Source organism: Fundulus heteroclitus, chromosome 16 (genome assembly GCF_011125445.2).
Source record: "Fundulus heteroclitus isolate FHET01 chromosome 16, MU-UCD_Fhet_4.1, whole genome shotgun sequence".
In the NCBI taxonomy this organism is placed as follows: Eukaryota; Metazoa; Chordata; class Actinopteri; order Cyprinodontiformes; family Fundulidae; genus Fundulus; species Fundulus heteroclitus.
Window position 1 is genome coordinate 29,487,429 of NC_046376.1, and position 16,876 is coordinate 29,504,304.

Sequence of the window (16,876 nt, forward strand, 5' to 3'; positions counted from 1 at the left end):
GTACAGGGGCTGGAAACTGTATTGATGCCCCTTGATCTTTTTCATATTTTGTCACATTAGAAAGAAAAAGCTGAATATTCCTTTATCGGGATTTTATGAGATAAACAGTAATTTAGAATGTGTTTTTTCCCCCCATCAAATAAATAAAAACATGCCGCTGCAGGTCCTGCCACAGATTCTCAGTTGGATTTATGTCTGGACTTTCATTCAAACATATAAACAAGCTTAAATCTAAACTCTTTCACTGTACTCCTGTCTGTGTGTCTACAGCGGCTTCCTTCTTAGCACTCTTCCATAAAGACCAGATTGGTAGAGGGTTCGTCTAACACGGTTGCTGTCAAATGATTCACCTATCTACGCTCAGCATCTCTGCAGCTCCTCCAGAGACACCGCAAGCCTCCTGCTTGCTTCTCTGATTAATTCCTTCTTTGCGTCAGTTTAGGCGGAGGCCATGTCTGTGTAGTTCAGTAATTGTTCAATCCATCATTTTCAGATGATGGATTGAACAAAGCGCTGTGACGTGTTCAAAGCTTGCAGTGAAGGTTAGTAACCAAACGCTGCTTCAGACTTGTCTACAACTAGCCCTGACCTGTCTGCTGGGAGGGAAGGAAGGAAGGAAGTCTTAAAAATAACTTTTTCAGACCAGAAATTAAATCACAGACTGTATTGAAACCCTGGAGAACCTATTTACCTATAAGGGGACTGCTGAAGCCAGTTGGTTGTTTAGGGGTATCAGGCTGAATATTGGTGCACGCCACACTTTTCAGATTTTTATTCCTAAAAATGGTTAAAAACCATGAATGAATTTCCTTCCACTGCCCAGTTTTGCCCCACTTTGCATTGCACTATTACGCCAAATCCTATGAAAATACACTAAAGCTTGTAAAAAAAATATTCAAACACCTTGAACTTTTGTCTCATCACAAGCACAAGGCATCATAAAACGCATGTGTGCAAAACCCAGCTTCTGCATAACAACACACACAACTGCAACTTCAAATATTAAAATCATGCTCAAGCATCAATTTGACATTTATATGGTTCATAAACCAAATGGAAAACTCTAAATTAAACAGCCTTGCAAAGAAATAAATACTTCGGCTGGCAAGACGCATTGCTTTGGCTTAATAATACCGCTGCAAATTAACTGCTAACAGCTTAACTTGGAAAACAGCTCAGATGGTCAGGGGAACACGCCTGGATGAGTGGGTGTGCATAATTTTACATCGCGCTGGCCACTTAACGCCGCAAGTGTTTGCTAACGCGGTTCCTGAAGGACTCTCTATTAATGTGATAAAGTGGACACTCCCAGGAGAGCGGCAAACACTTTCAGCTGATGAACGCCTTCTTCTCCAAAGAAATTATTTCATTACCGAATATCACAGCCTGCTTGCCCTCTGCGGGCTGACAAACGACGGGGGCCATTATGTGTGCGTTTAGTCGATCTCCCCCATGTCCTGCGGTCTGCGCGGATCCCTTTTTACAAATCTAGGGCAGGCACGGCGAGTGTGAGAAAGAAAAAAAAGCCAGACTGTGTCTACTATCTTTGGCATGCCGGCCACATCCTGCAACAATGCCGAAGGGTCGGTCCGCTGCCTGCGGCTCGCCAGCGGTCCCACGGACACTGGCCCGCTCCGACTTTCTGGACCCTTACATCAAACAAAGCAGGAAGATGCGTTTGTGCGTTCAGGTCATAAAACCTCAGGCGTCTGAAAGTGTATGTCAAGCTGCAGAGAAGTTAGCGAGGCAGCTCTTAGATAATTGAAACCTCCTTCCCTCGCCACGCGCCGCCTGGGCGTCCGTCAGCGAGCCTCGAGAGTCGTCGCTGACAGCCGGTGACGGGGAGCGCATCGCTGGCACAGAAAAGACGCTTTCAGACAAATTCCAGCCAAGTGTGTCTGCAGCCTCGTGGGACGAATTAAACGCGGAGCGCGGCTCCCCCCCTCCTCCCCCCCGCCCCGTTCGTCTGATCGCCCATAAGGTGCGCGCGCACCCACGTGACATTTTCCCCTCCTGACGGATGCGACACGAGCTGCTCATTTAACGGCTGGAGAGGGAGGGAGGGATGGAGAGGGTCTTGTGTCCACGGCAACCAAACAAACTGAGACACGTGCTTCCTCCCGTTGTTGGCCATGATTGACGGTCTGGATAAACACTGGGCGAATACTGGAAACTTTCACTCTCACATTTTCACTCACACGCTCCGGCTACACTTTTTCCAGGTCGCCTTCACAGGACAGACCATCTTTGGGAAAAGGCAGCCGCGGTACAAGACAAGCACGTGTTTCAGTCAATGGAGGAAAACAGTACTTGTAGACCCCCCCCTCCTCTGGTTCTTTAAGCGCCGCTCCAGGGGATGTTTTTTTTTAGACTCGGCCGTGATGTCATCGTAAAGGATCTGCAGACGGAGAGGCCAGATGCAAGAAGTCTTTTCATCTGTTACCGATTAGGTCCCCGTTAGCGTCTGAGCACGAGACACGTTAGGGTTGGATGGAGGCGGACGTGCTAGGTGTGAGGCATGAAGCAATGAGGGGACTTTTTGTCTCTGAAGGCAGATGTCAGAAGTGTGAGAGAATAAATCCACGGGGACTCACAGGTCGTAGTGTTGGTTCCACTTGGGGTCGAGCGTGTTCCTCACAGTGTCTGTGGAGTGGCACTGGCCGGAGCCGTCCACCACCACCTTGGCGAAGGGATCAGGGAGGCCTGAAAGGAGACGGGAGAGCCTTAACTAAAGTTTCAATATCCAAAGAACCCTATCTGAACTAGGGCTGGACGATATAGGGAAAAAAATGCATATCGATAAAATAGAAATAATATTGATCGATATTGATAATTTTTAACAAATTCAAAACATATATTTTAAGTGCAGCCCTGACTATTTTATGCTGTTGCTTAGCAAAAAAATAAAAGAAAAAAGAACACGTGCTCTCTGAACTCTTTGGAGGGGGCGGGGCTTGGCTCCTGGGTCTGCGTTGTGATTGGTTGGGTGGATGTAACAACTGAAATATTAACCTACATGACAGGCTAGAATGCAGATGAAAGGAAATCTGTTATTCTGTTGAACTTTTCATCATCGATATATATTGTTATTGAATTATCGTCCAGCCCTAATCCGAACTGTATGATTTCTCTAAATAGAGAAAGGTGAATTTATTTACAGTGGCCTTTAACACTTTCACATGTTCTCTGTTCCAACCACAAACATCAACATATGTTTCATTGTTTCTACATGACGGACCAACACAATGCTGTGAAATTGTGAAGAAGAAAAAAGAAGATCGATACATTGTTTTCTCCTATATAATGTGTGGCTTGGGTTTAGACTCTGGTCCCCTGACTCAGTACTTTCATATATAGACAACTCTCTGCGGCATGTTTCCAGCAGCTCCAGATATCTAGAGTTTTTTGCCAGTTGGACAAAACCTTTTCTCATTAACAAACTGTAGGAAAATCTCTGGCGAGAGCTTGAACCTGTGGTCTGGGTTCCTTTCTGCCCACTTCACGATTATGGACGCCTTGGTGTTGGTCTTTCAGTCAAAGTGGTGATAAAAATACATAGAAGTTTGTGGTTAATATATGAAGACAAAATGTGAGAAAGTTCAAGCAGTGTGAATCCTTTGCAAGCCATGACACGGTGCAGCTGATCACCATCAGTTTGAGGTTAAAAAAAGTCTAAAGAAGCTACAGTGGAAACGTTTTTAGGTTAGACATCCGCATTAGAAGGAATCCCCTGAGGTCAATTTCCTTCTCTACAGCTGTGCAATTATTATTAAAAAAAAAAAGGAATACAAAATAAATACTATGAGCTTCCAATGAAGAATTTCTTAAAAGAAGAATATTTTGTGAAAACCAAAGAGACACCTAACGTCATGGTAGGTTGTAAAGTCATATAGCAGACAGCCAGACTAATGCAAACATCCTTCAAAGGGTTCAGAGAACACGTGTCCCCTTTTCTTTTTAAAAACTTACAGTTTTGGTAAATATTGGTTGAATAAAGGGTTGACTTTGAATTCATTGTTTGTGTGCTCTGTATCTAAAAATAGGTCGCTAAGCAACAGCATAAAATGGTCAGGCCTGCACGTAAAATATATGTTTTAAATTTGTTGATAATTATCGATATGGAGCGATATGATTTCTATTTTATCGATACGCTTTGTTTCTATGTCGTCCTGCCCTAGCGAGGTTCTGAAGATGTGGTTGAGGTTCTGTTTTCCTGCAACCACATGCAGTACGGTCCTCTGAAGAACAAATGAGTTAAAAGATCCAGCGACAACACATTTCCCCTTTTCTCCTGGAGTCCCGCTGGAGCTTGATTTACGAATGTCAGAACTCACAATGTTTTGGACTAACAAGCTAACTAAACAGAAGAAAGAGTCCCACAGTATGTCTGATCTTCCATACTTGATGAAGAGCTTTTCCATATTTTCATCCTCTGTTTAAAGCCACCCCCACCCAGGGGGAATAAGTGGATTACTGATTAGAGGACCCTTCAAACTCCAACTCATTTAAAAGAATAAAGTATTAATCTGCCACATTTGTTTCCAAGGAATTGTTCAGGGTCCAAATAATTGTACCACCGGTGGTTTTGTGAAGAACAACAAATGTTTTCTTCTTCAACATTTGCCCCACCAACTGTACTCAAGTTAAAGATTAAACCTTCCTAACGTAAAATCGATCAGGAGCAGCCTCTAAGTGCTTTGCAGATAATGTCTGAATCTCCGGGTTTAAAAGAGACGATGCCTTCTGAAAGTATCAGATTTAAAGCCGTAAATGTGCAGTTTTACCCTCTTCTGTTTGATCTGCTTAATCTTTCTCTACCTTTGGAGAAAGATTACACAACCTCCATGACAAACCTGTTTTTTTTATTAAGGATTTTTAGACAGCTTTACCGGGACCAATGTCTGTTGTAGGATAACACTGGTCATCAGGAAATACATAGAGAAAACATTATGTTTAAAGGCCCAGATATGTAGCTCCATTTTTTTCAGTCTTATATTCCTCAGAATAAAGAGGATCTTACAGCGTGCGTCTAAAAGGACACAAGAATTTACAAAATTTCACCGTAAAGCCCAAAGGTTGAAGATGCAAAAGTGGGATACTTACGGAAGAAGTCTTTCTTTGCCAGGTTTTTGGCACACAGGACTAGAAAAGAAAGAAAAGTCAACCATTAGGCGGAACCAAACAAGCGTGAAAGCATTGATATTCTGGCTCTGCGGCGTAAAACTGTAATCAAAGGAGATTTTGAGGTAATTATTATTTTTAGTGAAACCAACATTCTGCAAGTTTCAAGGAGGTGGAGGAAGAAAAAAATAAAACAGAGATCTCCATCACAACCAGCCTGCCTGCAGCAGAGAGTCTGATCCCGCTGCTCCGCTAGTAGGTAATGTGGGAGTCGTTGCTGAGGTGACGACGAGGCACAGCTACTAACATCCCCCCCCACCCGCCGGTGTGAAGCACGGATTGATGAGGAAGCCCACCAAGCCACCTGGGTGTCTGGAGCTCAGAGTTACAGCCAGTGAGTCAGGCGCATGGAAACACTTCCTCTCAAGTTAAGTCCCGCTGAGGAACAAAGTGCTTCGGCTTATCGGTGCGTCTGAATCTCTGGGTTACAAAGAACAACAAAAGAGAGATGATGCCTTCTCAGGGCAGACTTAAAAAGGAGAAAGTTTCTGGTTTTCTTTAATCATATTCTTTTGAAACTGTGAGGGGTCCGAAGCAGCTGCATTCAGGAGAAACGGAGCCAAGAGAAACGACTGGCCGCTGCAAAGGGTTTGACCGTGTCGTAAAACATCTGCTCGACTGCCGCTGGAGCGGTTCCAGGGCAAGAACAGAGCGAGGTACAATATTAACGATCTCGCCGCCGCCGTGCCTTCAACAACGTCTTACATGACCCCCCCCCCGACATGTTGCCGCTCCGCAGACTTTCAGGCTGAATAAACCTGTTCTCACGCCGCAGCTGCTGTTGGCAGGAACAACGTTGGATTATTTATAGCCCGGACCTCTATGAAACCTGCATCGCTTGTCATCGCCCGGGCTAATTGTGCAGGCGCAGAGGTCCGCCGACTTACCTTTCAGTAGCAATGCTGGGCATTATCGCTGATAATCCATCTAAAAGCATGCGAACAAAATGCGCCGGCGCTAAAAAGGTCGCGCTACTCCCAGAACTGTGGCGTTACGGTGTCGAGCTGCGACGGACTTGATTGAGATTTTATGTGATAAACCAACGTAAGCTAATGCAAAAATAATGAAGTAAAAAACTACATATTTTACAAATGAAAAGCAGAAAAATGCTGCATTACGCTGACCGAATGAGTTTGAGGCCAGCCCATTGGCCAGAGAGGCCCCCAGATTGGAGAAGAGAGCCCACCCCTGTGTGTGTCTGGGTTATCTCAGGGTAATGCAGCTCTTCCGTGACGGCCTCGGAGCTTTGTTAGGGAGGTTTAGCTAAACAAGCAGCATCCTGAAGCCCGAGGAACACAGCAGACGGGTCCAGGGGGAAAAAGGTTGCGGTGAAAATCTGTTAGAGGCTGCCAAGTGTCTAGGCGGCATAGAGCAACATCATTTATTAGAATGGACCAGTCAAAGTAAAGACCTGAATCTAGGTGAAAATCTGGAAGTTGATGTTCGCAGAGGCTCGCCATTCAACCGAACAGATTCTTCAGGGCCACAGGTGGAAACCCTCCAGCTTTCCCCTGACATCAGCGCACAAAAGGCACGCCCGGTGCAGCGCGCCGCAGCTTCAGCTACTGGGTCACGAGTCCCTGCCTTTTTCTGCTGGCCCTCCACTCCATGCCACGCATACCCAGACACTAACACCATGTCAGATGTCGCTCTGAATCACTTTCGCTTGCAGCTGAAACCCAGCTGGCAGTCATACTTTTTTATAGTCCCGCGTCCACAAAACGCACAAGTCACCAGCTTCACTCAGGTCAAAATCTACATACGCACGGTGTAAAAAAAAAAAAAAAGAATAAGGAGGAAAAGAAAAACAGCACTACAGCGCAGCTTCCTTGCCAGATTAAAGCCATGGGAGGAGAAGGAGAAACAATCGACTTAAGCTGGATGCGCGGCCATGTTGGGGCAGGGGTTTGTGGGAGGCGGCGGCGTTGCAGAACATGCTCCGCGGATGAGGAAGAATTTCTTTCCACAAACATCCCTGGGAATGTGTTACGTTCCAGTGAAACCCACCTCATTTCTAAAACATCTGGTATGCATCACTTTCTGTCGCGTTCTCCGCCAGCGCGCAGGCCAACACTTGCCGCCGCACGCACGCACGCACACACACACACACACACACACACACGCACACACACACAAAGAGACACCTTGCTCTCCTCTCTGACTCCAGTGATTTCATTAATTATTGACAGGGACAGGGGGAATGAGCTACAGGCTTGCGTTTGCTCGTCTGTGCACACTCAGAGGTGACTGGTGTGTTGAAACCAGTGGACAGTTATAGTCCTCTGTTTAGGCTTGAAAAAGCTTGAAAAATCCTCCATCGCCCTGAGCCCCAAACCTGCAGCCAAGAGCTAAAAAACCATCTTCGTAGGTAGTAAAATAAAAAGAAATACTTTTGAAAATGTAGACCGAGTAGGAGAAGCCGCCATGGTTTACAGCAAACTAAGCTGAGGGGAAAAGGCAGGCCCTCCTGTGAGAGCATTAGCGGCCCTCAGCTAGCCACACAGCAGGAAGGCAGCACTACAATTAGACCGAAATAAGCTCCTTATGAAAACATACAAGGGGCTGATTTCCATCTGCAAACAGAGCTAAAAACCAATAAAAAACACTCAGGAGCGTTGACTTCGGCAGAAAGGAAGCCCCTCAGGAGCTGTTAAAACAATGACGGGTGTTTAATAATCGGACTCATAAGTAAACACTACGGATTTTTTTTAAAGATCATGTCTGGATGATACCTGCAGTGGCCTGTCAAGCAGGTTTGATCCTAAAGTCAGATCCGTCTAAGCAGCTAAATGGCCCCTATTTACCATGAGAGTCACTGCATGATTTCCCTTTAGGGGAATACATTGGTTGGAGTACGTTATTAGTCAAACTAATTTTATTCAAGAGTACTAGCTTGGCTTACTAAGTCAGGTGTAACGGTACGCCTCTGTTTTGTGAATGAAGCTGAACTGGGGTGGAGCTAATGACGCTGAGCCTCGTCAGTGTCCAGAGGGACGCCACTGGACTTCCTGGTTTTATACAGCGGGAGGTTTTTGTTAGCCGAGCCCCATATGCCCACATCATTCTGTTGATGGAACAAATGTCCATTTTCCCCCAAACAGTCCAGTTGTTTTTCACCCTTCCCGGTGACATTCACATCTGTCGTGTGTCCTGCTCTGTGCCAGCGTAAAAACAAACAAAACTCCGCCTATTGGGTGGCGAGGGATAAAATCTATTTCTCAAAGCATGGAGACGGAGAGGCCGAACATTCTGAATTAATTCAGAAAAGCCAACATTTCCATTTCATCTCTCTTAATATTTGAATTCCAGAATCATAATCAAATCCTGGGCTGCGCAGTGACGCAGTGGGTAGCACTGTTGGAGCACTGCATGGAGTTTGCATGTTCTCCCTGTGCATGCGTGGGTTCTCTCCGGGTACTCCGGCTTCCTCCCACAGATCAAAAACATGACTGTGAGGTTAATTGGTGTCTCTAAAATGTCCTTAGGTGTGAGTGAATGGTTGTTTGTCCTGTTTGTCTCTGTGTTGCCCTGTGACAGAATGGCGACCTGTCCAGGGTGAACCCCGCCTCTCGCCCATTGACAGCTGGAGATCCCACAAGGGTCGCGAGGGGTGCTGGTGCCATTTCTCACCATTTCATAGTGAAAATCGGTGGTGGCAGCATCATGCTGAGGCCCGCAGCATGACAGCAGCCGGTCAGAGTTCCAGTGAAAATGGATGCAGCTAAAAAAAAGCCAACCCTGGAAGAGAACACTAGACACTAAGGTGGAGGTTCTCCTTCCACCAGGAAAGCGCCCATAAACGTACAGCTAGAGCTGCGATGGAAAGGATCGAATACTAACATGTCCGTCCCCAGATCTGCAGAGCTGGTACGCATTTAAAAACAGGAAATGAAATGGGAACTGTACAAAAGGACACGATCCCTTTATCCCCATGCACTCAAGATTTTTAACCCTCTTCCCTGCTATCGCTAAGAAAGGCAGATGCTCCTTCAAAAGAAGTGACACACAGCCCTGTGCGTCCTCGTCCCCCTCCATCTAAAGCCCTCGGTTGTCATGGCGACAGCTGGGGCGGAGGCAAAGCTGAGAGAAGGCACCTCTGTGCTCCCCGTGTTTCTCATTCTGATCGCAGCGTGGACGGATGGGGACGAGGGCGGATGGAGGAGGGAAACAAGAGGAAGGCCACTGAATGGCAAAGATATTTCAAGTTAGAATGACATTTTTTTTTTTCTTTGCCTTGACAAAAAAGTTAGCAGAAATGATGCTATGCTTTTGGCTAACCCCCCCGAAGAATACGCCCCGCCAAAGGTAGAAGCTATTCCAAAACCTGCCAGTGACCGAGCAGAAACACTACTGAGCAGCTATGAGAGGGAAAGAGAGTAATGAGTGGACTCTCTCAATGTCTGCTGAGTCAACTGCGACTAAATCACATGTCGGATTTTCACGCTGGCGTCCAAGCAGGACTCGCCGACCGGCCCACGTCGACGCACGTTTCCTTCCTTCTCCGTCTTCAGTAGAAAGCGACTCCTGACTGCAGCTCGGTGCGGCCAGAGTCCAATGTCCCACCTGTGGGGTGAGGATGGGCAGAGTTTCTCCCAGGCTGACGCACAAAGGGTCTCACTGTGCAGGCGAATCAATGAAGGCGGCCAGGCGCAGGCCAAACACCTGGGGAGAGAATGGTCACGTGACATCTAAGGAAGAGAGAGAGAGAGAGAGAGGAGGGAGCGTGGCCATGGCAGCCATCACTGCTCAATTCAAGATTAAAGCAAAACCCTGATTTAATTTCCTATAATCCGGGCATATACAACTATTTTTGTGGCCACTAACGCCCACAGAGAGAAGAAAAAGAGGAAAAATCATGGGAAATGAGGCAAACGTTAAAGTGAGGACTCCCTTTATTCTGCTACGCTGCGGTAAACCGTTACGCTGGAGCCGACGAGGTGGAGGAAGTGGGGCTGTGGGAACCAAAGACAACTGGCTGGTAATAATCCACCGTTCCCGTCCACGTCCGGACTCTAGCCTAGCTGGAAACGAGGCTTAATAGAAAGGTCCTTTTATTGTCCCGCGGTGGGGGAAATTAAGAGGAAGACAAAGAGGAAGGGGCATTTCAGAGAATCAGCCCGTCATCTGCTCGCATCAAACTGTAACTACATGTGAACCTAAACAAATCTCTTCAGGTTGACCGCATACTCAACCTCCCTTTCCTGTCCACCTGGTTCCTCCAGTCATGCACCGACCCAGCACATCTTCGTGGGGAACAAACTCCCCCAGCTACTCCTCCCGCTCCCCCCCCTGTCCTCTGCCTGCCTGTCTGTCTGGACTCCAGGCCCAGGAGGACCAGGCGGTCTCACGCACCACATTGTTACTCCATAAACAAAAGGGCTTCCTTTCCCCCCCCCATTCCACTCCTCCTCGGCCTTTTTTTTTGGACTTCAAACCTGCTAGGAGAGTGAAGATGAGCAGATTCCCAAGCGGTTGCTGCTAAGCGCCCCAGTCAAGCTGTTCGTTATCTCTGTCTAATGTCTGGACTGTCTCGCGCTCTGTTCCCGGTGTTTAGTCTTGCATGTGGTCTCTGCAGATCGTTATCACTGGGCCTGCAGCAGATGGAGGCTAATATTAGCAGAGTCCCGGAGCTTCCATGCACGACGAGCTCGCAGACACGCAGCTATTTACCCTGATACACACAGGGAGCACGTTTAGTGGGAGTCCGTCTAAATATTACTTTATTGTTGAGAGATTGTACAAGTGACCAACTGGTCGAACTAAAAGAAGGATGACCAACTCCGGTTATATCTGAGCAGAGTACCTTCTTCTACATTGTTATTCTTATCGTCGTCTTTTTCGCCACGTTAAAGTTTCGTTGAGTTTAAGATCTGTTTCAGAGTCCTGCTCACGTGTTTGCTCTGTCCCCTGCGTGGCTTCCTGAAAATGAGACTTTTTGTGGCGTTCTTTCGACAGTGGAGCTGCAGCTCCTCCAGAGTTACCAAGGGTCTCTTGACTGCTTCTCAGATGAATTACTTCTTCTTGCTCAGCCTGCCAGCACAGGAGGACAGCCACGTCTGGGTAGGTTTGCAGTTTTGCCATAATCTTCCATTACAGGATGAAAGATTTAAGACTACTAGGCTACACAAAGGTTGCCTCCATGTACTACTCTCAAGCCAATGACTGTGGTGGATTTTATTTAGGAGTGTGAGGAAAAAAGGGGTTGAATACACGCCATCTTTTTTGGGATATTTATAAAGGGGAAAATCTCAAAACTGTTCATTTGCATCGGATTCTGTAGGCACCTAGGAGGATGGGCCTCTATGTGGTTAAAAAACAGCAGCGCTCCAACTGCAGGTTGCTCGGGTTGTGAGCCACTAGAAGTAACAAATACTCCTGGATAGGTGTCAAAAAATTCTCAAAAAAACCGAGCAACAGTCCAGTTTCCACCAATTTAAGCCGTGTGTGGCCAAAACTAAGCATCATTTTCTCACCACTTCACAGATATGCGTCATTTTGTGTTCCCTGACAATCTGACAAAACTGCAGCTTCTCCAGACCTAAACCCAAGAAAAGATCTGAGAGATGTGGAAAAACAAAGAATCCTTCACAGTTCCAGTGTGTTACCGATGCGCTACCGGTGGTATTTGAAACCACAGCAGATGTTTAAAGGAATCAGCAAATTTTCAGCTACACCTGACCGATGGTCGGCCGATCAGAAGCGATAAAACACGACTTTTCCCAGTCGGTGATTGCAACACGCCTACGCGCTAAACGGTTGTGCTCACCATCACAATCTTTAGAGTGGCTTTTGTAGGGAAGATTAATTAGTACAGCGTAGTAGTTACTGCAGTAGGAAGACTAGATGTGCCTATTTCCAGTGTCAGTGAGGGTTTCTTTGAATTACAAGAACAGGATAACAATCTGCCCCCCACCTTTTTTAAGCAATAAATAAATATTAAATGAAAAGACAGCAACAAGAAACACTTGATGTTTGACATTTTTTTTTGCATCTGGGCAAAAAATGTAGAGGATTTAATTTATTTCCTATTTTCTAAGCAAAAAAATAAAGGCTATTATTCTATTAGCTCAGCTGAGATAACAGTCATGGATGTGTTCAAAGCTGCAGAAACACTCAAACATACACAGAGATCCTGGGAAAAATGTCCTGCCCTTTAAAACAATTTTATCCCCTAGAGATTAAGTTGCATATATGACCCGGGATAAGTAAATCACCAACAACCGATCGTGTTTAAAAGTAGGCACCCTTTTTAAAAACATGCTCACAGTACCAAACTACTGCCCTGAAAAGTGCCCTCAAGCAAAAGTTTCAGAAACCCAATCCAGCTCTACAAAAGCCACACACTGACTTCCTACCACAGACACACATCTCACTGGCTTGCTTCTTAAACCTTAGCAAATCCACTTATGTAATATTCAAATCTGACAAGGCTGCTTTTGGTCACATAACACAAATATTATTAAGTCCTTGGAAGCAACGTGGTCATGGAACCCCAAACTGCCAGGAATATCCTTTTAGTACCTTTCTGGAGACGTGTAATTTCCAGGACTTAGACAAACGCAGAGGAAAAGCGGTAACAGAATACACCAGTGCATCATCTTTATTGAGAAAAAAAAAGGATTACCTAGGAAAAAAATACTGTACTTTCCAAGTTGAAGAAAAAAAAACACAGTCTCATTCAGATATGATCCATTATCTCTGCGTGCGTCTTGAGTGAGGGAGTGATATAACAATCTTGTCAGCCATATGAAGGACCAAGTAGGGGATAAACACTCCTGAATTCATTTAATATCTGATGAACACTAAAAAGAAAAAAATCTTTTCTATATTTGTAGTAAAGAATTAGCCTAAATTAGACTGTCTGCTGCCAGTGTCTAGCTGCTCAGAAACTTAGAAACGTGTCTTTTTCCAGCACTAAAATGCTTTGCTACCAACACCACTGTTCTGTGTGGATGTCGGTTTACGTCGAGGAAAAGACTCAAAGCCATGGTCAGTATCAGTGAGGTGTTTCAAATGCAGCCAGAAGAAGTCAGAGACATAAGAAGCTAGAGCCAGATTTTCTACATGTCTAGAATTGCTTCATGATGCCAGAGAACAAAAGTCAGAGCAGATGACTGCAAGGCTGAACAAGGTATAGAAAAGTAGCACGCTTTCATTTTCTCAACTTTTACCCTTGGTCTGTGATGGGACACGCTTGATCTGGAAATATTAGCAGTCCTTTGGAAATCTAAGGGTCAAGGATCTCAATTCTCCAGGCCATTGGTTCCCAACGTTGAGGTTCCCATGATCCTAAATGTGGTTATGAATCAGAAACTGTATGATGTTGAGATGATAATGGTAGAGAATATCTACTCTATAAAAGTACTGTAAAAGACAGCATTTACAAATAGATAAAAGCCCTACATGGGTAGTTGATGTTGTCTGGCCTATCACTATACCCATGTTAACCGAGTTAGACTACGTTCACACTGCAGGTCTTGATGCTCAATTCAGATTTTTTTTTGCTGAAATCAGATTTTTTTTTTTAGGTGGCCGTTCATACTACTATTAAATCCGTCCGCCATCAGACTTCTGTGAACGGTTCAGGACCGCAAAGTGACCCACATGCGCAGATAACAGAAGGAGACGTCACAGAGCGGCGTGCTGTTTACGGAAGTAATAGTGAATGTAAGGGTTTCTGGAAGTTTTCAATAGAGTTTTGCTAAAAAAATAAATAAAATTAAATAAAAAAACATGGACAGCGGCCGGTGTCTGTCCTTGTTATTATTAAAAAGCTGTTGAGCAACGGGAGCCGACAATATTAAGACCAGATCATAGCAAGGCTAAGTTAAGAAGAAAGCAGCACAGCTATTAACGACGGCCTTTTATGGAGCGCTAGCTGCTGCTACTGTGGATGTAGTGAGAGACAGGAGAGTGACGTGGAGGATGGATAAAATGCAACATGACTGTTCAGACTGAGGATGCTTTAAAAAATATCCAATACGAATTAGTGCCATGTATGGAAGTGGCACAGATCGGAATTTTTTGATCTGAAAAGATCAGAATTGGGCCGTTCACAATCCCAAGAAAAAGACAGATACGGGTCGCATATGGGCAAAAAGATCGGAATTGGGTCACATTTCCCTGCAGTGCGAGTGTAGCCTTAGTAGCTTGTATACTCAACTGATGGCCTAACGAGTATTTTACTGGTATTTTGCCTAAGAAGTCAAAAAGTTAGGGAAGTTCTGTCCCAGGACTATACCCAGACAGCTTTTATAATATTACTAGTGCTTATTGTTAATGTATAAGATGTTAAAAGCTAGTTGAAAATGCAACTCTATAGGCATTTTTTGGTTGTATTAAAAGAGAAAAAAATATTTTTGACAAAACTACTTTTCGGATAACGTATTCTCTGCAATAATAACTTATTACTTATTATATTACTATTACTAATAATGACTGCTCAGTCACAGATCTTAGAAACCAACCATTTCAAACAGCAACATTTGGAATAACTTCCTCAATTTTGCAAAAAACTTTTTACACTTGCTTGAGGCGGTTTTGGCTTTTCCGAAAGACTTAATGCACAAAACAGAAGACGGAAACACATTTACCGATTAAGTTCTGATGCCGCGAACATTTGCCTCACCAGTAGATGGAAACATGTCTAATTCGCATTATTTGTTTGTTTGTTTTTTTGGGCTTAAAAGGAAGCAGTTACCTGTTGGACCTGAAGATGGGAAAACACAGATGATCTGGCTTGACAAGAAGATGGTGCACCTGCAAATATCTGTAACAACCAATCAACCCTGTTTCCACAACCAGACAAACAGGCAATTAGGCAAGAAGTTAGGAATTGTTTCATAATTACGAGGCTTTGTACCAATCTGGCATTTTCTGACCAACACCAGTTTCTGGTTTTCCTTGAGGTTTCATCTCCAAAGCCTGATTTTGAGATTCCAACTATAAAACAAATGAGCCAAATATAAGCTTATGCCCTTATAAATACATACAACTTTATTTATCCATTAATGCATTTATATAACCTTTAATCTTTTGCCAAGTGCATGCTGTTTGTTAATCCGTTTAAGGAACATAATGGTGGGAAATCAGAATTTTGATGTATTTAATTAATTGGGGGATCTAAACTTTCAGCATTTGACCTGCTCATCATCAATTACAGCTAATCAAGGGGAAATAATCTGACTCTGATCTGTGGCTGATTAATTGGTGCATCTCTAATCATTTCAGTACTTTTCTTGATGCACAACAACACTGAGTTTTCTAACAATCACAAAAAGAAACAGTCCAAAAAACATGACAGACTGTTTATATATTCATAAAAACACAACGTTTTACTGTTTATCACAGACAGACACCCAGGAGACCAACTTTAAAAAGGATTTAATACCTAAGCCCAAAGAAGTCGTGTCACGACATAACCTAAGAACCTAAAGAAAACAGTGACGGTGGACTGAGACCGCCCTGCAACCAACCCCGACTCGAAACAAAGAGAAGGTACGAAGAAACACAATAGCAACGCCGCGACAATGAAGGAAATCTACAGAACTTAAACCTGTTTAACAAACCTGTTCAAAACCAGAGAAGCCCACCACACACATCCCCACACGTGAGAGGAAAGAGGCTGGCTACATTCTTAGTGTGAGAACATTTCATCCGTCTAACGTCACCTTTTCCTTCCAACATCCAGTCCCCTGTAATTGCATAACTCCTCTCCCCGTTTTCAGCTGCGAAAAAGTGGGAAACTGTGCCACAACGGCAGTCTGCAGTGGCATTCCTGTTAACCCCTGCAGACTACATCACTTTCCCTTTCCACTGTGTAGGATTCAACGTGTCCCACAGAGAGTCGTCCAGGCGAGTAAAGTCTTCAGCAGCACCATCACGGCTGAGAGGGAAGTGAAAACAAGGAGCGGAGCCGAGGCGAGCTCGCAAGCACTGCTGGCTGTCACCTAGGCTGTTTTGGGCGGCTGCGTGGCTCTCCTCGCCTCTTGGCCTCCTCGTCCTCGCTGATGTAATTGAGGAGGATAGAGGATGAAGCTGCAGGAACGGCAGTGCTATTCCGTTTCTACTCGCTTACCTTTTCGGTGCCAAAAAAACACTGCTTTGCCTCCCTGACCTCCAACTTTCCTCGGCGGTTTTCGTCGCAGAGCAGAATTTTTTTGCTACATCACAGCCACCCAGCCACGTTTTCCCCATCCCCTGCTGTCTGATTTACCGACGAACGTGTTGACCTTAGAGAACCCCAGACGACGCTGACCAACACTTGTGCCGTGACCAGAGAGGAAACGCTACACGGCAATTAGCCAAGGCGCTTTGTCGTTGCGCGCTGTGATGTGAGCTATTGTCTCAAAGTGAATGCGGAGATTAACCTGCAGAGGTGGTCTCTCCATCAGAAGGCACAGTTGGATGACGCTGCGCGTAGTTGTGTGCGATAACCAGCTTCAACAAAGGGCTCAGTCATCCGGACAGCAGCTATCAGCGGAGGCCATGCCTGACCCAGATAAACGACCTCACAACTTTTCTTAGCCCTTACACTGATTAATGAGAAGGGTAGAAATAAATTTAAACCAATGCCAACCAAAACCAAGATCTTTGTTGAGGGAACATGCCAAAAAACCCAATGCAGTTGGACACTAACACTGCACATAACCCTGAACCCAGCGTCCCTATGAGGGTAGACGTGGTGGTGGCATCA

At 45.0% G+C, this 16,876-nt stretch overlaps 1 protein-coding gene across 1 annotated transcript in view; it reads right to left on the reverse strand.

Annotated features, from left to right (window-relative positions):
• smurf2 (SMAD specific E3 ubiquitin protein ligase 2) overlaps positions 1–16,876 on the reverse strand; it is a gene marked incomplete in the record, with an annotated part of 41,036 nt that overhangs the window by 13,525 nt on the left and 10,635 nt on the right. Inside the window, 2 exon segments of the mRNA XM_036148387.1 lie at positions 2,595–2,703; positions 5,104–5,142. Of these exon segments, the coding sequence (XP_036004280.1) occupies positions 2,595–2,703; positions 5,104–5,142 (148 nt within the window).